Source organism: Anas acuta, chromosome 2, assembly GCF_963932015.1.
Source record: "Anas acuta chromosome 2, bAnaAcu1.1, whole genome shotgun sequence".
NCBI lineage: Eukaryota > Metazoa > Chordata > Aves > Anseriformes > Anatidae > Anas > Anas acuta.
In genome coordinates, this window is record NC_088980.1 from 29,157,172 (window position 1) to 29,182,149 (window position 24,978).

At 37.7% G+C, this 24,978-nt stretch overlaps 1 protein-coding gene across 1 annotated transcript in view; it reads right to left on the reverse strand.

Annotated features, from left to right (window-relative positions):
- The window catches only part of VWDE (von Willebrand factor D and EGF domains), a 48,303-nt gene extending 32,147 nt beyond the window's left edge, over positions 1-16,156 (reverse strand). The window contains exons 1-7 of the mRNA XM_068674049.1: positions 15,884-16,156; positions 10,864-11,048; positions 7,569-7,800; positions 4,296-4,555; positions 2,597-2,686; positions 1,162-1,306; positions 231-445 (exon numbers count right to left, since the gene is read on the reverse strand). Coding sequence (XP_068530150.1) covers positions 231-445; positions 1,162-1,306; positions 2,597-2,686; positions 4,296-4,555; positions 7,569-7,800; positions 10,864-11,048; positions 15,884-16,013 — 1,257 coding nt within the window. The 5' untranslated portion in view covers positions 16,014-16,156. The remainder of the gene's footprint in view (positions 1-230; positions 446-1,161; positions 1,307-2,596; positions 2,687-4,295; positions 4,556-7,568; positions 7,801-10,863; positions 11,049-15,883) is intronic.
- Positions 16,157-24,978: the final 8,822 nt, after the last annotated feature.

Consider the following 24,978-nt stretch of genomic DNA (forward strand, 5'->3'; position numbering starts at 1 on the left):
AAATAGGTTATATTATACTTTTTAACCAAGCTAAGTGATTATATTAATATTCAAATATATAAAAAATTAATCCAAATGAAAATGCAGCATTTGAATAAAAATAAACCAAGAGAAAATTGACCGCTTAGAAATCTTGGTGTGATCAGCATGTCACAATTGAAATAGAAACCTTATTTACATCATATTTCTGGCCTGTTGGTTTTACAGAGCTTAACATGAAGATTTTCAACCTGTATGCTTTCTGGAACATAGCCATTCCACAGAAAATTCTCACTGGATATAGGTTCAACAGCAATTCTGGTAATTCTGTCTCCATCCTGCATAAAGTCTGTCACAGCAGTGAAATAAATTATAGCTTGACTACAGATTCCATTATTGCAGGGTTTCTGGAGAAGATCCACATGACAAGAAGAAAGAGCCAAGTTTAAACCTAACTGCTCTTTACCTGTTTTAATGAAAACACATCATTAGTGATCTTTCCTCTGAAGAGGTCACATTTTTATATTACTGTTAACATAAATGCTAATTTATTTGCAAATAGCAAAGATTTTTCTGTTCATAAATGAAAATAACTATGCATTTTCCTTGGGTTTGGTCATGCATACCCATCTCTCTACACCTTCATGCACACACCCAAGAAAATGGCTTTAACGTTCCACAGTGATAGCCAAATTAAAACCACAGAAGTCTTGCTGATGTGACAAAAATGGCTGTCTGTATAAGCAAGGCTCCTTGTGAGGTTCTTGGCTCACAAGTGCCCCTTGTGTGGGACTTGGGCTTGACAAAGTACTACAGAAAAAGATAATAATTGTAAAAACTGAGAACTTCATGACTGTATATGCAATACTTCCAAAACAGGTCAAAAATGAACTAAATAATAAATTTTGCAAGTATTATGGTACTCTGTCTATTCAAATCAATGTGGCTCTGATAGCCATAGTTGCCAAATCTACTTCTACTTCTACTAATGGATTACGGCCACATTCTTCCATACTTTCAACAATAGAATATACAGTCTGTGAACATTTTAATATTTTAGGAAGTATTTTACGGTATTTTACAATGTATCTGCTTCTGCCAAGAAGCAGACCAGAAGGAATGTTTGGAAAAACACAACAAACATACAAAATGCAACACATTAAAAAGCAGGATAATACTTACCTTCATCAACAGTACTCAACGTTAGTGATATTTTACAGTCACTTTCAAGCTGGTTAAATTCAGGGCAAGGAATAGGAATTCTACTTTCTATTGTCAGCCTGTATTCCTTGCCATCTTCTGATATATCGTATGTTTCTGGATGTATCTAGCACAGAAGAAAGTATACTTAAAATGCAAACATCCTTTCTGAACTACAGCACCGCTACTGACCAAGTAGGAATAAATACAAAAAACTAAAGACACTGTGCATGGCCCACCCTACTTGATCAGGGTTATCTAGACAGTCTGAAGAGCAGTGGCATACTGGGAAGAAGATGAGGACACTGTAACAAGAGTCTGGAAAGTCCGAGAATAAGGGGCAAGGATAAAGTAAAGCTAGCTAAATAGGCAAGGGATTAGCAAAGCACACTAATACTATTAAAATGCATTCTCTGGATAACTTCTGGAAGTCAGTATACAAGTAATTTACTGTCTTGTCTGGGAAAAAAATTACGTACAGCCCTCACATAAAAAGGAAATGCATTCAGATTTTATAGCATGTGCTACTTACTTGCACTTACATGAGATGAATCTGGCCCTGACCCTGCAGAAAGGTAAATTCTTTATGGCAGGCAAATCCTCACTCAAACCAACAAGATGACTCCCAATATGCAATTGTGTGCAGCCTGTCCTTGTGGGATCAGGGTCCCAACTCCTGGCCAGCAAACTAGTACATAAATCTACAGTACAAATTAAAGTTTCCTTTTGGACCTGTTCTCTGGCCACTTATCAAGTGGCATCACACAGCCCATATCTACATAGTTAAACTTTTTCCAGTTTTGCTTTCTAAGCCCAAAGTCTTCTTCCCCACAGACAGCTGTGAACAGGCCTTATGTCAGCCAAGCTCTGGGACAACCAGTTGGCATAGGCCAAAATCAAGCCAGAGGGTAAAAGTAGCTAAACATAATGGCCAAAATATGCCAGGGCTCAAGTCTGATTCATGGCCCTCCTTAGTTTACAAATACAGAGGAAGCAGCAGAATCTGCTCTAGTTGCTAGAGGTCAAGGCTTTCACTGGGTTGTTATAGCTTGCACAAGTTCTTCATTCAGTCTTCCTGCATTTTGATTATATGGGGAATACAGAAACATCATTGACTCAGTTCACTACAGCCAATAACAAGTTTTATTGATTAACAATTAATAAATCATGAGTACCTTCTAGTCAGAGGACTCACTGTCTGCTGTGGCTATTGTGATTTACTTGCTTTTGTTCAGCATTCTACATGGTCTTATCAGTCTGGAACACACAGTAATTGCATAAATATTCAAACTGTCTACCCATGTAAATGTTCTAGCGTACCCACAGAAGAAGTCCAAGTAGTTACATATCTGCTGCATTCATACGCAGAAAGACTCCCACTACAATAAAGTAAAACGCTCTTTTCTTTTCAAATTACCTTAATGCCAGCAAAAAATTCCTTGCTCTCAACTGGAGAACTTTGTATACCTGGCTTCTCAACGAAAAAAGCAGAACTGCTACAGTAGACCTGTAGAACAAAATCAGCATAGTAGAATACATTTTTGGTATGAAGTGGTCATGTGAATACATAACCCAGCCATAATACCTCAGTTTGATGAGCTCATCAAGCCTGCTCTTCTGTTTGCATCACAAGTTATCAGTTGCCAGTGGTGCTGCTTAATTGATTGGATTAGATTGAATATTCTAAGATCTGTTCCTGGCATAATCCACTCATGACTCAGACACTTCTTGAACTAAAGGCTGCATACAAACCACCATGTTTAATAAGCACCTAAATCTCCATGTATTTAATTAATCCCTTCTGGAGCATTTCTGCACTTCACAACACCTTGTGGAAATGCAATCTATACTTTCTTAAACGTTTTTGTCAGAATTATGTTTGTTGCCTTTTAATTTTGTTGAGTACTCACTAGATCATATATTATGCAAAACAATCATCCTCTTTTTCTCTCTTCTCAGTACAGTTTTTTCCTGGTGTTATGGGCCTGGATTATCTTTTTTAAGATGAGAAAGTTTGCTGTGATTTCCCTCCACTGAACCAGTTCCATGCTTTCTATATGCTGTTTTTTTGTTGGTGGTAGTTTGTTTTGCTGTATCCTTTTTTTGAGATGTGATGGCCATGCATGCAATATTTGAGATCTACAGAAAAGCAAAGATTCATCACAGCAGCAGATAGTTTATAACTGTGCCTTTTCTTTTGACTGTCACTGAGCTAACACCATCAGGCAACTATTCACAAATTCTCTGAAGGATTTTTGAGGATTAGCAGTTACTATTGCCTGTAAACCATTCAAGCAGCCTGCTTTTGACTTGAACCCCACTGCACTACCAACATAAAACAGCTTGGGAAAACAGACTTCAACTGGGTGTTAGTATATGTACGCAAACACACACACAAACACAAAACTTTCTTATGTTTTTTATTTTGGCTAAGAAAGCTTAACCTCTGTTTTGGTATATGCAGGTAGAAAGTCTATTGACTTTCCAATGCTTAAGCTTCTCAAAAGTTACCATATAAACCTAGATCTTCATTCTGCTATGACTGAAGTTACTTTCTCACATGTACTGTCTAATTACTCACACTGCTTTTGAGAATTATACTATTTAATCTGATACCAGAGACAAAATCACCAAGCAGCGGCTCATTATTGATTCTGAAAAAAATAAATCTATCTGCTGAATAAATAGCACAGCTTCTCAAAACCGCTACCTCATATAGCTTCTCAATTAGATAGTAACATCAAAATATTCTTAATTTACAGTATCAAACAAAATTGTAGTAAAGGTAAAGAAGATTCAACTTGAATAAACATTTATCTACTGACGGCACAGTATACTGTACTGACACAGTCTCAAAATGATAATGGCACTGATAATTATTGATATATTCTGTGACATTTCCACATTCATATGGACACTGTTGATGTAAACAAGAACTAGAAGCAGTATATTTCTGCCAAGAAAAAAAATACAGAAAGATGCTAGGACTCCATCTCTAACAACTGTTAATATTTGTTGATCATTTATGAAATCATAAACCTTTAGACAAAACAGCTACAGAGGAGAAATAACACATTTACAAAAATAAAAAGAGATTATAATAGTTTTTAACATACTCTGTCTCCAAGTCTGATGTTTATCCCATCTAGCTCTAGAAGTGAGAATGTATGAACTGCTGTCTCATGTTTCAGTTCTTCTTTGATACCTTCAGGAGAAAGTCTTGACCAAGTCACAATGAATCCAACCGAGCTGTTTGCAAAAGGAACGTCAAAGGTACACCTTAGGTAAATGCTGCCTTTGATCAACTCTGCTACAACCTCAGGAATGTCTGGTAGTGGTGGTGACACAGATGGAGATGATGAAGGAGCCAGCTTACCTAGTTAAACAAAAGTGTGGTTTATGCGTTTTATTCTGTGCAAAAATGATATCAGATGAAACAAGATTGGCATATACTTTATCAATTAATATACTAATAATATTTACCTTTTTTTCACATGTGGAGATCTCACGTAATTGCTTAGGGAACCAGAGAAACTATGTGTTTTGCTTTCATTAGTTATTAAAATGAGAAAAACTGGTTATATTCTATACCATACAAAGGCGCTGAAGAAGAAAAAAACTGAGTGAATTAAATGCTATGAATAATTTTACCAGACAGGAGAGAGCAACATCCAAAGGAATTTGCCTACTTATGAAGAGAAAAAAATAGAACAGGCTATGTAAAAAAGGAAAAGAATAAGCAACAGTATGATTCCTTGGGAGTTACATATAACATGAATCTGCCAATCAAAGTAATCAATAAATTAGCATTATTAAAACTACTTTTTAATATTACAGCACTTACTCTGAACACTGTGTTGAGAAGTTGTTTTTGCAATTGCAGTTCTGAAGTTACCTCCTAACTTGTCATTTTGCATCAGACCAAGCAATACCATTGATAAATGAACACCTTTTTTATTTAAGAAAGTGTATACTTTCGAAAGTGTTGACATTATTGTATCCTGGATGCAAAGTCTCAAAAAAAAAAATAAAGAAAATACTGCTACAGAAGACTTGAATTTTCATTCCCTCAGCATCACAGGTCTGCGGCTTTGCACCTGCAACATCCATAAATTCTTCCTAAATCAGATATCGACATACGTACAGAATATTCCTATACCAAAGCTTAGAAATTATTGCCCCAGGTTAAAACAACAACAATGACAACAACAAAACAAATATCACAAGACACTAACTGATGTGTAAGTTCCCAAAACAGAATAAATCTTTAAATCGGATTCATACACAATTACGGTAGCGGTCAGTACAAAACCCTAAGCCAGAGACCACAAGTTGCATGGCTGCATCTAGGAGGAAGGGTACAGAACATTTTAGCACTTTCACATCTTCTTATACAGATGTACCCAGCAAATACATGGAGATGTTGCTAATAATAAATAAATAAATAAATAAATAAGGAATTAAACTATTCTCTATAATACATATTTTGTCTCCCAAAGTCCCCATCTGGATGCTTATTTATTAGTGGTAATCTATGACAGCCAAATTGAGCGCAGACTTGCTTTGTAAAAAAATATGTATCTTTCCTACATGGGCCACAAAAAACATATTCATGCACTGCTATTTTTAGCTTTGACGGTCATTAAAAACAAACACAACAACAACAAAATAAACTACAGAGGAACCTTGATTAAACATGTAAATAAAATACAAGTATTTTAGCAGGAGTAGGAAGAGGTTATTTATTCAAAGTTGGAAGGGCAGCAGCAAAACTGAAAAACTCATTCATTAGAAAGAATGAAAATCAGATTTTGGTGTTCCGTGCTTCAGCAATACATTTGTATTCCTCAGCATGTACAGGAGTAACTGCTTGAAAATCTGCATCAAGCATTTACAGCTATCAAGCATTTACAGCTATCAAGCATTAAAGGGAAAATGCAGTACATATGGTAGCCTACATACAAAAAGCAGCACAAAAATACAAAACAGTTAGCATGCAAAAACCGTCACCTTAACAAAGGGCTTTTAAACTCAAAATGTGTTTTGGACTTGGAGTATTCACCAGAGTCAACCCAGAGTTATGTTTCTTCTCTGCTTTGAAGCAGTAGAAATTTGCTAGCCAGCTGCCTATAGTTTTTATATCCTCTTTCCTCTTCATGAACCCATCATCCAAAGCAAATACAAAGTCATATTGTATAGGCGTTCTTTGTTGTTTCAGTCACTTGCATTCTGACATTCAGTTCCATTGCTGGCATTTTTTTCTGTCAATAAACTCTTAGAGAATGACTTAACAATTGGTCCTAAAGGGATAATGATGGGCCAATAAAGCACAGTAAAAACTACCAGTAGTGTCGCTACTAAGCTTTTGCAAGCAGTCAGTAACACAGAATATGACTTAGAGCAATACATTATTTCATGCATAAAAGTATTGCAAGTATTTTCATCAAAAGTGTTTTACAGAACTAATAAAAATCTCCTACCACACTGGCTTGTCACTATTTATCAATATCCATAACTGTAAGAGTTTAGCAATACTTTCCTTAAGTTATGGAAAGTATCCAGAAGGAATAATGAAATACTCAAGTTTCAGACTGTGAACAACACTGTTCTGCAGCGCAAGGGTACAGAACATCATAAGGCATTGCAGAAGGACTCACTTCAGTTCTTTCTCACCATACTAAGAAGTGTGTATCAGTAGAGTATTTCTGTGTTGAACTTTCTTCTGGCAACAATGAATGTACTCTCCAAAAATAAGATCAAAGAATTAGAGCAAGAAGGATATGCCTAATTAAAACAAACAATAATTGACATAAATATATTTTCATCAAGTTCTTAAACAACATTTACTTTTATACTTGGCTCTGTAGACATTCAGTAATGGTGATTCATACAGTATCAGTGCCAACACAGGTACCCTGAATTTTGACTTCTGGATGTGTCTTATAACCCCACCTGACTAAATGGAAAAAATAAATTCCTAAGATTTGGGGCTTTGTACAACTCTTGATTGCCAAATGAAAATTAAAAAGGGGTGGTATGATTGCACCTGGCTATAACAAATCATTTTCTATCACATCAAAACTAAGAGTGTAGAAAATATTTGCATAACTATTGCCAGACATGCTCAGCAAAATAGCTTATAAAATACCATGTTTTCACAGAAACATCAGTTACTGTTTGTATTTTGTTATTTTCAGCTATTTTTGAATAACTAATCAATAAAATAATCAAACACCAGAGAACACCTACAGAAGATACATTATTTTTAAGAAGGTTAACGTGAAAGAAATGCTGAAGTGAAGAACACTGCTGTTCAGAATGTGAGAAAACTTGGAAAACACACTAATAAACATATACTCTTAATTGAGTTACAGCATGTACTTTCTCACCTTCTGCACAATACCCCATGCATCCTTGAGTGGGCTGCAGCAGGTAAACAAAGAAGTCTCCGCAGTTCCTCACACTGACAGGGATTCGAAAAAGACAGCAGTCTCTTGAAGTGCTGAAGAAGAACTGCCATGTCGCACAGGCTGTTAGCTGCTTGATCTCACCAGGTTGGGGCATGGATTCTGACTCCCTCAGAGATAACCAGACAGGGGCTTGAGTACCACAGCGATTCATCTGAAGCACCAGAAAAAAACACCAGAAGATGGTTAATGCTGTGACAAATTGTTGTTGGGGTTTATGGATGTATGTATTCAATTTCCTGCTTGAGCTTTTAGCAAAATTCAGATAATGTAATTGAGGGTTTGCTTTTTCCCCTTCAAAGTTGAATACAAATACACACAAAAGAGACTTAAGTCCTTATTTGGGTCTCATGAATTTGGCTTTCTAAAGACAGGATAAAATTTAGTCCCCGAAGCAGGAGCCACCACACATTAGCTTTCTGCCCCAAAGAGCTACCAGTTGTGTTACAGCATAACGAGCTAACCTACAGCAACCAACTGTGTGAAGGCTATTGGAGCACAAAGGGTAGAACATACCTGCACTGACTATCAATTAAGGGTATTAAAGCACTTTACTGCCATTTGGTATGGACTCAAGTCTCAACTAAACTTCTAGATTTCATCTAATCATCAGATGATGCAAGGTTACTCGCTTGCACCCTAGCTACAAGACACCTATTTAGCATTGTCTGTCTTTCAGTTCCCAACCTCTAGAAGTGAACATGCTTGTAGCACCCCTGCACCAACGACAGTGATTTTGTAGAAACCATAAATCCTTTGGTGCTTATGAAACAGTGGACGTTACACGGTCTGTGGTTCCGATGCTGATGCAGCAGGTGATGTAAGAGTTGTTGCTTCCTTTCTCCCAAACTAAAGTCTTGCTTTATGCCAAGGTGTGAGGAGAGCTGTGCTGTGGAATAGTCCCTGTCCTCCTGCCACCACTTTGGCTTTATGAGGTCTTCAGGTCAGGGAAGCTGCCATGCAGGTCACCACAGTAATACCCCTCATAATAACCAAAATCTAAGTCTGATCTAGCAGACATTGGAGCTTAACAGTGGAATACAGAAAATTAATCCTGATGAAAGGAGATGAGGGAATCTGGTTTACAGGTTACCAGAATGTGTTCAAGTTCACAGCCTATCTTGTGATGCAGAAAGCAAGCACAGGAGAAACACAGAAGGACTGTGGAAGTAAGTATGTTATTTTTCCTCACAAAAGCTTACAGATTTTTCTCAGCTAACCAGTAAACCAAAATAAACCCAGAATTTTCTGTGAAAGTTCCTAAAGTATGTAAAAGCCAGGATTGCAAAATATTTACAAGATAACTATAAATTTGAACTTTTAAGATTCTGAGAACCTCTTTTTCTTCCTACAATGCCTCAAATACTCTTTGACCTGATAGTGAAACAAGGTCTCAGATCATCTTAATACCTCTTAGTCTAAAGTCTAAAGACTATTGCAGGCTCATTGTACACAAAACTCATCTCAAAAGTACATTTTTCTTTATCTAGAGTGTCTGAGCCATCAGATCGAGCGTCATCAATCCACCAGACAGACACAATTTATGAGAAGTAGACACAAATGGGATGGATTGTTTAACACAGCCTGAATCTTTGACAAGTATTAAGCATAGCTGTAATAAAGCTTCTCCTAAAGGGAAGGAAAGGAGGAAACTTCCCAAAGAAGATATTCATTTTAGTTCAGTTTTAATGTTTTGACTTCAATGCTTCAAAATAATTGTCTTGGTTTTGTCAACACACGCAAAGAGGCAGTTGTCAGCGCATAATTTTCATTTGCTGAATAAGATTCAAATCAATCTCTTGCCAACAGTAATTACCTGGGCTCTTCTGTATTTGGATGGTAACCTATTTTTACTATACATTTACTAAGCACTGAGAGTTTGGGTCAGATTTTTAATACTCTCCTAGATTATCTGAGTAGGTATCCTGATGGTTTAATCCAAAGCCAGGTTGGATGAGCCTTTGGGCAACCTGATCTAGTGGGAGGTGTCCCTGCCCATGGCAGGGGAGTTTGAAGCAGGTGATCCTAAGATCTCTTCCATGTCAAACCATCCTGTGATTCTATGAACCTGTGTTCTGAAAAATACTTTTTTTTCCTGGTTTATCATATTGGTTCTTTTGTAGATGTGTCCATTTTGAGGAAATAAAACTATTCAGTTAATTTGTTTCTATTAAATCTAACTGATAAAGAGGTCTTTCCTTCAGGTAACAGACTTCGCTTAAGCTTCTTGCAGTATAACAGCATAGATAACAATAGCCTCTGCAACACAGCACTCTAAACCCTTGAGTCAGCTGCACATTAAAAGTATTTCAGTGGCTTTGTAATGCTCTAAAGATTAAAAAAAATATATATAAATAAATAAAAGACAAGGTGTTACAAACTCAATATTTGTATTTTTATTTATTTATTTAACTGTTTTGCTTTCCTTTTAAAAGGGTTTTATTTTGTTGTTAAAGCAACTGAACCCAGGCAATTTCAATTCAGAATAAAAATCACAAGATTACAGGTAAAATATCCTAATGACACTTAATGACTTTTTAAAATAATGAAATATTTTCAAATAGGAAGCTACAAAGATATCTCCTTCAAATGTAGCTATTACAAAGATGTTGAAATAGCTTCAAAATCAAGCATCGCAAGTCTAAAGTGTTAAATACTCTAGTGTTGTTCTTGAGTCTCAGTGGACCTGCAGATTATAAGGGAATTAATCTGCAGTTAGTTCTGTTAGTTCAATTTATTTTAGGAGTAATCTCTTCTCTCTGACATGATCATTTCTAAAAGCTTCACAATTACTGGGATTATGTGGCTGCAAGTCTTCATACTGCTTGCACATAGCTTTAGGAAAAGACTGACCACCACACAGCTGCAGCTTTACAACATGACAACATGATACCCCTGCTATGCTAGCACTGCAAAAATCACTTGTAGCAGTGACTGTCAATGACATTTTTTGAACGTGCTAGAAGCGATTTATCATCCTCTGCCATATCCCATTCACTGTAAAATTTTTCAACACATAAGACTTTATTGTTCAGTTAACATACTTTAATATGTCACACACTTACAAAAAAAGGTGCTTTACATTCTTTCACATCAGTCTCCATAACTGTGTCACTTTTTATATCTATCTTACTGAAAAATTCTTATGAAAAATATATTTTTTTTTCATTAAAAAAAAAATGTATATTTTTCATAAACAAATGAGATGTAACAATACCTCCACACACTTGGTCGGCATCTCAGCAGGCTTATCAAAAATCATAAAGCGATACCAGCCTGGTGTTAGGGAATGGTCACAGATTAAATCCTGAATAGCTGACTGCTGAATGTAGGATGAGTCAAAATCGACACTTCGGTAAGGGCTCTGCAGGATCTGATGTCCACCAGGATGGCATTCAAGAACTGCAGGAAAAGAGCATTGAGACGAAATGTCAAACAAATACATTAAAAAAGATTTCAAGTATTTTTAACTGGAAAATATGGAGATAGCACAGAATGGTACAAGATCACTTTTACTGAGAAACATATTGAAATCTTAGTAAAAACAACAACAAATAGCTATGTTAGCACTCTAAAATTTAATAAATTTCATCACATGGTAACATTCCTTTATTTAAATGGGCAATAAATGCAAATTAATATGTATGCTAAGTATTTACTCCAGATGTTAAAAAGGTGGAAAGCTTTTATAATTTAAACAGTGTTCAGGCTTTCTCTCTGGATTTTGACTTGTCACTGATGTTTACAAAACCTAATAACCTGAAGAAAAATGAGGTGTTTGATAAATAAGAGGATCAAACTCTTACTTCATGAGGAAAAAGGATTATCCAAAGGTCCATCTTTTCGTATAAGCTACCACTTTACAGGGGCTCTGTGTATGAAATGAAGAATTCCCTCAAATGGATGCAGTAGTTGCACATAGTTTGAATGTATAAATGTGGATTATATAATAAGTACCTATCCATTTCCATGCTTTGTTACACATTCAATTTGCATAGATGGCATGCTCAACTGTAATAAATACAAACATATTTTGGGACATTTAAATGACCTTATGGCCTCAAAATAATCTCAAAATTACTGCTAGGTAAAATTAGGATTCGGAATCTGAAAAAGTATTAGCATCAGTTTTAAAAATGCAGACTCTTCTTTTTAAAAGTAGATGCATCTGATGCTGACTGTGAAAGGAATTTCAAGCTATACTAGATGATAAAGTTGATCACAATTCTTGCCTCTATGATGAATTAAAAAATACAGCTGTAAGCAAAGCTCCATAATATTATATTTTGAGTATTATTAGTCTGATCTCTCAGTTCTCAAAACAGATTGTTTGTTTGGTTGGTTTTTATATATGTCCCTTATTTTGCTTGGTCTAATTGTGTCACGGATTACAAAAACATTTTTGGTTCAAACAGTATCTAGCATAGTCTTTCAAATCATTGTTCAGATAACCAGAATTATAAGACAGTTCCCAAATCAGTGAATTCCCACCCTTTAAATGGAGAAGATGCACTAGTGAAACAACAGACCTTTTCTCTTTCAAGCACAGGGTGAGAATCCTATTTTCCTAGTTTCCTGGTTTCAAAGACTAAAGATTTAATCTGATATAGCTTTAGGCTACCCAACCAGGTAACAATAGCTTTATCTTCTATCCTCTAAGGGCAGATGGAAGTCAATGTGATTGACTGTGCCACCACTGTGCTTCTGAGTTGCCTGTCGTAGCCTGTAGGCTATTCATGTCCATACAAGTTGACCTTATCGAGAACTTATCCCTCAATGGAATTTGAAGAAAAGCCCTTGAAGAATCAAAGGTCAGTCGTGTGTGTTATTGAAATGTTTCCCAAGCAAGCTTCAGCACAAGTAGTTTATGAGCCATGGTGATAGTTTCTTCCTGTCTTCTATTTTTTATTGGAATTCTACATTTCTTACAGCACCCTCATTAGTTTTCTTTCCTGTAATTGTAACACTCCTGAAACAATTAATATCCATTACGTTTCCCATTAATAAATCAAGCTAGACATGAGACAAGTCTTTATTTTTTTTCCTCTACAGTTTAATTAGATCATTGTTTGATAGATCTCTAAAACAGCTGACTGTACTCACTTGTAATAGGGTTATAAATCCTACTAAAGATCAAATTATATGTTTCTTATTATTATGCACATCACTTTAAAATGCCACCCAGCTCTTCATATATTCTCTCTTCCTTTCTCAAATTATGCTAGTATTTCCAGAGCTATTCCTTAGAAATCTCATATTGTCTAACCCTGCTTGATTTCTTTTCTGTTTCCTCACCCACTCTACAAAACAACTGAAAATAACGTCAATCATCAGTAATACTGATTAAACTATTCTTATCTTATGCCTAACTCCAGCAACAGCAGAAACAAGTACAACTATTGTACTGATGGACACACACACAATGTTGTGTTTGCCTTGAGAAAGTTACTGCTGCAGACCAAATCACAGACATTTTAGGAGACCTGGCTAAATTTTCCACTGAAATCTTTATTTCCTTTTTCAAGCCTTGTAAGAAGTAATCTTGATATAAGCAGTTCTTTCAACTTCATTCTCAGAATGACTAACACCATTTTGCAGTAATGCTCCAGGAAAGCTTTGCCTATGTCTAACCCCCAGCAGTTTTCAGCCCAATGAGTCAAGTTTGACAAAATAGTGAGGAACTGAAAACAGTGTCTGATACTCAAAGTTAAGAAAATTTAAAGGGTAAGCTTATCTACCACTCTGTCTAGTATAGGAGGTACATGAAAGTACGGCAAGACTTATGTGCCTACTGTTGACTTACAGCATCTATGGTCACAAAATATCCTGACATATTCTGACACAAAATTAAAAACTCATGTTAGTTCACTTTAACAGAATTTATCGTTTAAGAATGATTATTCTCTAATAATGGGGATATTCACATATATGTAGTAAGATTTTATTTCCTTTAGGATCTTTAAATATATTAGTGATTTATATATTTATTAACTATATTTTTTAACTTTTGTCTAGAAGAGTGAAATCATACTTCTAATTAATTACAAAATACACAAATACTTAAGAACCAAGACTGAAATTCAGCCTCCTTTGTAGATTGTGCACCACTGGTTTAACTCAACCTATGGGCAACACAAACTATGAGGAGATGCTTACTTCTAGGAAGTCAAACTCTCCCAGTGTGTTTGGAGGTCTAGATATATGCTGCCTGCTGAAAAAGCAGTCTATCTTGAGAAAAACGTGTAGCTGTTTCCATAGAATGAGTTTATTTATCATTTTCAGTCGTGTTTCCCCCCCTTCCCCCCGCTTCCCCCCCCCTCCCTCCCCAAACACCCTATATGCTGGCTGTCTCATAGCTCTCTGCTGCTCGTTAACAGAGGTCTCTGCCTTCCAGGAAGAATGTGATCCCCTATTTACTGTTTCCTGACTATAGTCAGGATTAATACAGTGAGCTTTGCCTGGATCCCTCCCAGATCTACTGGTCCTGTCAGATACTGAGAAATGTGACCCTAATCCAGAAAATAATTTAACTTTTGCAACATCTTAAACACAAGGATGGCATTGTGCTGGAGATGAGCAATAGGAAGCGCTCTGCTTGATCAAGGCTACTGCTCTCAATTAAAAGACTGAGGCCTCATTATTAAATCCAGTCCTGAGCTTATACAACAAAAACTTGCTTAAGCAGTACAAATAGCTCAGCTCAGGATTAATAAATCATATTGGTTAATGCATCTCTGCTCCATTTGCTCCCATACTTCATAGTATCTATTTGTTATGCCAGGTTATTCTGAGAGCTGTTTTCCTGGTTGCTTTCTATATTGGGCAGATTTTTCCTATCTCTATCTTTCCATTCTCTATCTGAACAGATTAAAATGCAAAAACTAAAAATAAAATAAAAGATATGGATTAGGCCTTTTTGGGAGACACAGAATGAAATTTCCAAAGTGACAATGGCAATTGTTTCTGGAGGATTGTCTTCTGAGAGGCATGGCTACTTAAGCTCCATCCAGACAAAAATATTAAACTATTTTAGGCAGATCATTACACTGAGTGTCAGGGAACTGCACTCTTAGACTTGCTGCCAACACACCGGGGTTTGTACAGTGACGAGGTCAGGTAACAGGTACCCTGAACACCAACAAGGTAACAAAAGGTTCTTGAAAATAATGGGAGCCCATTTTCCACAAAGAGATGTTAAACAGCTTCCCAATGACCACCTCCATGGTGCTCAAATGGAAAAAAGAGTTTTAGAAAGGAAAGACACTTGAATTCCCCCTTCACATCTGCAGGGAAGGGCTGATACATGTTTTCCACCTGCTCTTGGGCAGGGTCCAGGCTAAGGAGCTGTCAGGAAGTGCTGGGCGCAGGCCAACAAAGGAGAATGGTCTCCAGGGAGCAGTGGTCCAGGCATTGACTGGCAGCGCAGCTACTCGGGTGTGGATAGCCCAGCAGTTTATATCTCCTGCTCTCCATTGGCCAAGATCTGGCCAGTGACTGTAAGTGAACAAACATGAACATAGTCCATGCCAATCTCATCTTATGCCCTTTTTATTGTTTCGACTGACTGCAAAGGACACTGCATATCAGCATCCCACAGCACTAATTGGAGCTAGGACTGCCTCTAAGAGAGGAGAGCTCAGATGGATTTGTGGATTTAAACTCCAACAAAACACCAAAATAGAAAGAAGGTGACTTTTTGAAAGAAGTTATCCTGAGATTATTATTTAGGGAAACACTTTTTAAAGTGAAATATAAAAATAGATGTAACTATTCACCCAAAAGATACCCTTTGCTTGCATGAGACGCATAAAACCCACAATTATAAATGTTGTAGCAGTTACAATGTTGCAAGGTGGAGAAACAGGAAGATGAATGCTCTACAATAAGCAACAAAGCAAGTACAACCAGCATGCACACATTAATACATCCTTACAAGAAGCACTACTTGAACAGGCGTTAAAACACTTTCCACCACTCGCGTCCACTTACGAGGAGATGCTTTGAAAAGTTAGTTAAAAAAAAGAAAAAAATACACGTAAGTATATGCTTATAGACTGTTTTCGAGTAGTTTCCCGTACAGAACGCTGTTGCATCTATTACTTAAGTGGGCTTTTCTCCCAGAAATATTAAACAACACAGACCGGGAACACCATTTCCCTGCCGGGGGCGCTGCCACGCCGCCCCCCAGCACCTCCCCGCTGCCCTGATGGCGGTGATACCCCCCCGGCCCCGCTCACCTGGGCGGCGGGCGGTGGCGGCGGCCAGGCAGCCCAGCACGGCCGCGCACAGCCAGAGGCCGCCCCCCGCCATGGCCCGGCCCCGCTCCGCTCCGCAGCCGCCGTGCTTGTGTCGGCTCTTGGCGCCCATCCCCTTAATGCTTTAATGCCGCCCCTCCCGAGGGGGCCGCGGAGGGGCCGGCCCTCAGACCGCCCCCGGCCCCGGCCCCAGCCCCGGCCCCGCCGTGATGGTGATGAGGGTGAGGGCTGCCCCTCAGGGGCTGCTGGAAGTACCCGGCGGGGTGCTACCTGTACTTCCCTAACGTGTGGTAAAGTGCTAGGAAAGAGGCGGTTTCAGGTTGCTCGATATGAATCCTGCGGTCCTTTCCTTAAATCACCAAAGGTGTTTGGTAACTGTGCTTTAATAACCACAAACTCCTGCGTTGGACACCATTAATGCAAGGTGTGTTACAGCAAGTAGCTGGTGGTTTCAAGCACTCGGTGCTTCAAGGCTTGATGGGAAATGCACCTCTTTGGAAACATCTAGCGGAGGACAGAGAAGTGGCCCAATGTTTAAGATTTTGTAAATTTTTTTGTTATTTTTATTTCTAGGCCCCCAGCCCCTGAAGACACCAAAGCATTTCACACATGCACGGGTGTACAGCAGGCCACAGAAATGTGTCTCGCTCTCTTTAGGATGTGTAGACCTACCTGGAACATGTAGCTGCTGGTGTCTGGCGAGTCTCCGAGCCCTGCACACCAAAACGCTGCATCCTGCCACCTGCTGAACCTCTGCAAGGAGAAACATTGGGCGAGGGCTGCCTCCAGGAGGTGCTGGCATGGGTGGCCCCTTGCAGAGCAGGTGTCCCTGCAGCAGGTCCCAGGGCAGGAGCGGAGGCAGAGACATGGCACCCTAGTGTCTGCAGCCTCCGTCTTCCATGCACACACCCTGAGCCTCTTCGCTGGAAGAAGCAGGTCAGCTCTATTAGATCAGCAAGTTTTTAAAAGGCATCACTGGCACAGCCTGAGTATTGAATGTTATCCTGTGTTTCTGTCAGTTCTCTAAAGCATGTAAGTTTCTCCTAAGAGAACTTTCTGGTTTGTTACCGAATATGATAAACTTATCCTAGAAAGCTGCAGGACTGAAATTACAATTTGTTTTTCCTAAAGCATGTATTTGTAAAGAAGACAACAGGAAAGAAAGAGGTATTTTACCAAACAAGTCACAAAATAAAGAACTGGAAATAGAGACACTGTGAATCTCTGACAAAATTTAAACATTAAGGTACTTCTTTGACCACTGCTAATCATGATGGAGTGGTATTTACAGGAGGATTAACACCTTTCATCGTGGACCATGCAGGAGACCAAAAGAGGTGACAATAATACCTGCTGGAGTAAAGAAACCTTTCATCTTTTCTTCCTTGGTTTTCCTCTACCAGCTCCCTCTGCTGCTATCAGCCTTGAAGCTTACAGCAACGGGAGAGCAAGAGCGTAGTATGGTTGAAAGAGCTGACAATTGGCCAAATGTAGTTCTCGGCTGTCATGGGGACAGAGTTGTGTCAGTGACAGTGGATTTATGAAAAAATAAGTAATTCTAGGGCAGGTTTATGGCACAATAGGTCTTTGCAGCAGGTTGCAATTTCAAAAAAAAAGAAAAAAGTTTTAGACAGTAATTTATTGACATTGTTTTATTAAAGCATACCATAGACTATGTAAAACAGGTTTGCACTATGGAAAGCACCCTTCGCCCATGATGTAATATGAAATCATGCTACAATTTTGCAGCATACTACTAAGTAGCAGCATATTTGGGAAGAAGAAAACACGGCTGTAGAGTGGAGGACAAATTTAAGATACTGCACATGATTATGTAGTGCAAGACATCACTGTTGTAAACATTTTAAAGCTTTCCTGAAAACACGGCATAGGGAGCAACAGTATCAATGCTAAGGAGCATTTAGACATTACAGCACAGAAAAGCATTTCCCAAAAATAGATTGTATGAAGAAATACGAAGAATGAGAGAGGTAAGTTTAGCTCTGAAAATCATCCCAGGACTAACTTTCAGTTTAGCGATCTAAGTCTTTTCAGTGAATATACATTTAAGGTGGACTCCTATGTCCCATCTATAAATGAACTTCACTCTGTGCTTAGCCTGAGCAGAAGTGCTTTTGCTGACTTATTAAGGAGGGAATAGGATAGTGATAAACTGGAGAAAACAGCCGTGTTGGATGACAAGGAGCAGAGACTTAGGCAATGCTGAAAGTAGAGTTATTGCAGATGTTTAAAATTTCAGATAAAAAAGAAGGCTCTGTTGATACAAAGTCTCAGGCACTGCAGCTAGGTTGGACCAATTTAATGGTTATCTACATAAGTACATGACTGTGCAGCTCCAACATGTGTGTATGTGTAACAGGAATCCTTGAGAAAACATTAAAGAAAGAAGAGTCTTTCTCATAAATACAGACAGCATTATTGACAGCATGCTGGTGATCTCTGTAACAGTTCACCTTACATCATTCATATAAGCAAAATGCATGTCTTTTACAGTATTTAACAAGACTATATTATCTCAACTTGCATTTGGGGGAGCAGGCCAGAGTAGGCAGCAGGCAAGTGACTATGGATAAAAGAGTACTAGCTTTAAACATTTTAGGTAAATAGGTCAGGAAGATTAACCAGTGTCATTTGCCAATACATGTAGATTCCCAAATAATGTGCACATAGATATTCAGGTGTGAACTGGAAATGAGAAATCACCTGTGAGTCTTAAAAGTATTTAGCTCCAGACTAAGCCATGAATGCTTTTTGTAGTTATATTCAATCCCTAAATTCCAAAGTAAATAAGGGGATCATCTAGAACAAAGGCAGCGCTTGTGGCAGGCTAGGTGGATGAACAAGTGATTAGTGTGAGTGCTGGTGCACAGAAGCAGGGAAACAGGGGTTGAGAGATGAGGGCAGCACTTGGGTAGGTGGTTGTTGTCTTGAGAGGTGAATCCCCAGCTCTGACACTTAGAGGCTCTCAGAGATATTTTGTAAATAAAGGTGAACAATTAGAGAAGAATCCAATTAAGTTTAAGCTAAAACTGCCCACTGTATGTGATTTATTATAAGACTTTTCTTTCAAACTGTGAGCATGAATGGAAGTCTGTCTTCAGTGAATCCCCAGTGCTATACCATTAATCCTGTCTACTATTGTCAGCAAAGTAAATTTGAATAAGCCCTTTAAGCCTATGTTGCTGTACTTGCTATCTGTGCAAAGATAGAACATAGATGGTAACTCCAACTAAAGCTGTGAGCAGAAATTGGAAGCTGGGGAAGATATCCCTGCAAAGCTTCAAAGGGTCATTGTAGTAATGCCAAATGCAGAATGTTTGGAAATAGTTGCCTTCAACAGATAACATCCCTCCTGTAAGGAGCAGATGGCTGAGAGATAGCCCACAGCTCTGGGCAAATCCAAAAGCATCTGAGAGCGACGAGTTTTCTTGCCCTTTAGTGTTTTTAGTTCCTTCTGTTTGTAAAAATAATTTATTTTTCAGTTGTGCCAGGTTGTATATGTGAATGGTAAGCGAACTTGTCCTTTCTGAAACAATAAATCGCTAACATTCTTTGTCTAATCTAATCAATTCTGTCCTTAAAGTCAAATTCCAATCTTCCCTTCAAATTGTGGGTTATGTGACTTCTAACTTAGCTAAGGTTCATTGGATTTCAAAACATGGTCTAACAGCTTTAAAACGAATGCCCTGAAACGTCCCTAAGACACACTAAGACGCTGGCAGTTTCAGTTCAGAATGAGACATTTGATTCTGTCTCCCATTTCTATCTTCAACACCAAATAAATAGAAGCAGAGAAACAGTAATGGTCATATGCATTTATTTATTTTGATTATTCTTTGGCTAACTTTACATCATTACAAGAGGTTAAACTTGCTCATGTTTATTCTGCTGGCAGCTTTTTCTGAAAATTGCATGTCTGTTGAGTGGCATTTGTTTTTCAAAACACTTTTAAAATTTGTAGAGAAGATTTTTTAAACTGCTCTGTAAATGTACTCGGTGTTGACAGTCTGTTTAGCTTTCAGAAGTAATGACATCTTCAGTATGTTTTAGCTCCTAATCCTCTTTCATATTTGACCTTTTGTATACACTACATTTGACTTATGCAGTAAAGGACTTCAGTGTAAAAATCTAATGTAATTTGGTTTGGATAAGCAGTATAAGGTTTAGTATAAATCGGAGGAAATCCATTTCCAGTGCTTGAAGGGGTTATTGAGAGCCAAATAAAATCAGTGGTAGGCTTTAATTAGTTTCAATTGCTTTGGATCAGCCCCATGCTCTTTTATGTTTCTCAAGTACTTTTGTATTGCTTATTACATAATAGCTTGAAACTTAACTCAAAGGCCTATCAGCTGTATTTTTGCAGAATGTGCTGAATGTTCTGAAGTCTGGGAAGTACTTTGGCTGATGGGATATTAAAGGAATAATCTTTGTTTTACCCATACTGAACTGGAGCAGTGACATGTAATTATATTGATCGCTTATGTATGATACAACTCTCAAGTATCATTTCTTCTCTTTCTATCTCTGGTGATATTTGTGTAATTACACTTAATAAGTTGTAATTTTTAAAAAGTAGAGAAACATAGAATTCATTCTTTAGCCTGTATAGACTGTGTACACTACTATGTACACTACTTGGATAAGGTCCAAAGCATTAGTCTTGTGGGTAGCCATAAACTTCATATTCTTCACCTTACTGACTGTAGTGTGTTTCTGTTTGAACTACTATGTTTGATTTTTGTCAAATAAAAATTAACATTACTGGATAAAAGTCTTGACTAAATTATGTGCTCTACTAAAATGCAAGTGAAGAAAATATTCTTGACACATATAACCTTTTCATGTGATAAACAACCAACGAAATTTCTCAAATTTTCCGATTACCTTTCTTAGTATCAAAGGCTTTGGTCCTACAAAGACTAAAATGCATTTTGGTGAAATCCCTCAAGAAGAAGGGGGATTTAAAACCAAACCTCACAGACTATAGTGTTAACAGCTTTGTTCTTTCTTTCTGGGCCTACATTTCTCATCCAAGTTTTTACCTTGTGCGTGGGACTGGCTTACTTGGCTGTGAGTCTCACTGAGTAGCCAGCTCCAGCTGTGGCCAAACACAGACATGGCACCACTGGTAGCAGTAACTTTGCTGGTTAACTAACAACATTAAATATTCAAATAAATAAAGTGTGGCTAGCTCGGCAAGGAAAAGACACATTCACCAAAGCAGGAAAAGCACATTCTTTGGGTTTGTGTTACAAAAAGGTCTGGTTCCTGGCTTGGGGAGAGAGTTTGCAGCTGAGGATCATGAAGGAAAGATAGCACAGGTTTCCTCAGCTTTAGCTGCTGTGCTGTTAGCCCAGCTATATGACTGGAAATAAGTGAATATTTTCCAGGCTATACTTATAGCAAAACTCATACATTTCTCATAGAAATCACAGCTTCAGTATATCCTGATTTTTGAAAAATGGTTTTGGAAAATTTCTCAGCAATTCTACTTAGTGTATGTCATATGTGAAGCCAGTGGAATTATATGTACACAATACGGAATGGGAAGGTAACAACAATTCACCCTGGAGGAGCAGAACAGATCATCAACCAGCTTTAGCTGGCTAGAGTTGCACTGATTGAAGCTTGCTGAGGATTCACACAGAATTTCTGTTTTCATGTGTCTCTTCAAACAGTAAGGAGAAACTGAGAAATAACAAGTCCTCACAGACAGGAGCAGTTTTCCACTGGACTTTGCTAAGGCTTTAAGAAAGTATTTAGAGGAACAGATTCTCCCTATCACATACTAATGGGAAATATGTTTCCTGTCTGTTGCCCAGATAGATCTATATATTTCACTTGGAGAGGAGTAAGATATCTGACTGCAGATAGCACTTTCTTGGCACAGCAAATCATGAAAAAGTTTTTTAATCATGTGTAGTTTGAAGAAACTGGAAGCACAATCTCTGGTGCCCTCTTAACTTTCCTCTCTGATGGTTTGGCCATCTGAATTTTTAGGTTAGCACCATTGTTTTTTAAAATGCTTAAAGGAACGGACCATGACTAGAACTGACAGAAATCTATTGACACAGGAACAAAGCACAGGCTTCATTTTGAAATTGTAATAAACAAAATGTTCATAAACGATTTTGCAAAGTTGTGCAAATGCTGTGTCACTGTCAGTAGTAAAGCATCCTATTCCTATTGATAATCTAAATATATTTCTTTATGAGCCTGAAAATCTCTAAATAAATTTATCTTATTTCTAATAATTTCCTGTTAGGCTACTGTTTGGTTTTATGTTTCAGAGATCACCCATCGGCTTAAAGAATGCCTTCATCAAGTTATTGCGGAAACTGTCAGATGAAATCATCATAAAAGATACAAAAAAAAATATGTAAAAAGCAGAGACAAATTGTACTATTAAACTACAGAAATGTCTGAATGCAAGTTGAGAAAAGAAAGTGAGAAGAAAGGTTGAGGAGAATGGTGAATGCTGGGTGTTGTAAAAGCCCCAGTTACACTGGTGTGGTCCCACTGAACTATGTGGCTTGGTGCTGACAGAAATTGGTCATAGGGCAGGATTGACAGGATTTTAATACAGCTAAAGTAATTATGAAAAGAAGACTTCACACTAAAGTGTTTTTTTTAAGTCTCATCTGTGGGGTTTTAGTTCTCCTTTGCATAGAATACTTCGTTAATGATCTGTTGTCATGAACTCCAAATACAATCCACAAACATAAAATCAAGACATGGGTCTAATGAAAAACACTGGATAATAAAACTTCCCATATCTCCCAACAGTCCTCAAACACCTGTTAAATTTTTGTTTTGTAGCTTGCTCTGACATGCAATGGAGATTAATGCTTATGAGTCCCTTGTCAGAATATAAAATATCACAGTTTATATCATGTACAGGTCAACAGAGAGCTTATATATAAAATGCATCCACTACATCCCACTAAGACTATTCCTAGCTGATGCCCTCTGCATTCAGGTGAGAAGAATAAGTATCCTGGTCAATGCTGTACTTTAACTATCTGAAAGCAAATGCGACCTGATTATTTACTAACCTAAAAGGACTGTTGCTCAAAACTGAAGATATTTAGAATCGAAGTGATCAATACAATGAAACACTTTATTTTTGCTGTATTTAGGCATGTGTGACAAAGGAACAGGCTGTTTTAAGATCTGTTCATTTTTGTCTACATAGTAATACAGACCTGTTCACAGGGAAAAGAGCTCTCAGTCAAGAAGAATGACAGTACTGTAGGGGAGGCAGAGATAAATATTTGTCCCTCTTGTGTGTTAACTACAGTCTCCAAACTAAAAGTATCTTCTTAAACCAGCGATGTTCCCTGTAACATTTTTCCATATCAGTCCTTGGTTTATTTATTTTTTTGTCTTCTCCAAGTAACCCCACATGCATAGGAGCCAGCTCATCTATATTTTGAGGATTTCAAACTCCCCTACCTATTAAGAGCAGGCTCACTGAAGTTAAAATATCCAATCTCTGAACCCTCTGGAAAGGCAATATAACCAGACATTCCTTATTTGACATCTTTCCCCTTTGACAATTCACATTAAGATTACAGATATTACTTGCATTTGCTGGTTTGTAAAACTAGGAATTCCCTTCTATAGATCTATAACTTAGTGATGCTCTTACCTATCTGTTTTCTGTTTTGCTGCTGTGCTAAGAACAGATATCCTGCTGTTCAGCTGGACCCTTAGCATTGTGTATTTGAAGATAATCCATAGACCACTGTATTTTCAGCATCTGTGGCCATAAAGGTTATAAAAGTTGCCCCTTCCGAGTGTAATTTTAGGTTTTACAAGAATTTTGCTAGAAGATTTTCAAGCTGTGATTATCTCTTCCTGCTTTGTGTGCTATTGCTAAGGAAAAAAGGTACTAAAAGTTTTAAAAGCCATACATTCTGTAGTGTTTTAAGACCTCAAATTTGCAACTAAATTATGTACTTAGCTTTACACACTTGACTTCTTCAGACTATTAACAGCTTATGCTGCAGCACGTTTAAGTGTTTGCAGGATTAAGATCCACATCCTCTCTGAACCATTAAATGTTTTGGAATTGAAGAGCAGTTAGATTCCCCAAGGGGTTGTCTTTTATGTATAAACGGAGGACATCCATGGCTTGCATCTGGGATTTCTCATCTTGTTTGAGTGATCTAATCTCCTTAGTGTGTATGTGTGTATTCATGCACTTAAATATGTAGACATGGTAATGACCAGAATAGGCTTGGGGGAGGAGGGAGAAAGCAGGAGAAGGAAACATCAAATAACATTTGAAACATTTTCATCTATTTTCTGTACATTTAAAAACATTTTGTCTTCTGGCCAGCTCTACAAATTACCCACCACTTCCCTGCACTCTGCCTAGCAGAGGTCAGGGCAATTTTGAATATTCCAAACCATTGACTACCATTTAGTGTACAAACCAGAAAACAGTTAAACCCACAGAATTTTCCTTTTCCTTTTTTTTTCTCCTCATATTAAATTTTATCTCAAGTTCTCTGAGCCCTGCCCCTTGCCCCCATACTGGTTTGAAGCAGTTCTTTTTAACTTTATATATATATATCTACACACAATTATGTATATATATATTTGTGTGTGTGTGTGTGCCTTTCACATATAAAGTGTACATAATGATTTCCAGGATGGAAATGGTTTCCAGGATGATTGGCTTCATTGCCATTTCTGGGATCAAAGGGAGGCTGACCAGCCTGTAGTTCCCAGGTCATCACTGCACTTCTTTAGGAAAGGAGAGACACTTGCTTTCTTCCCATCCTCAGGACTCTCCACTGGTGGCCATCACTTTTCAAAGATAACTGAGACATTGGTCAACTCCCTCAGCACATGTGACTGCATCCCACCAGGTCCCATAGATTTGTGTACATCCAATTTGTTTAATTTTCTCTAACCTGGTCTTGTTCTACCACAGAGTTAATTCCAAATCAGTTAACTATTTACTTGTGTTTATTTGTTAGATTTTGAAAATTTTGCATCTTTAATACTTTCTACAGTTGTTTCTGGACCTTTCAGTATCTCAGTAA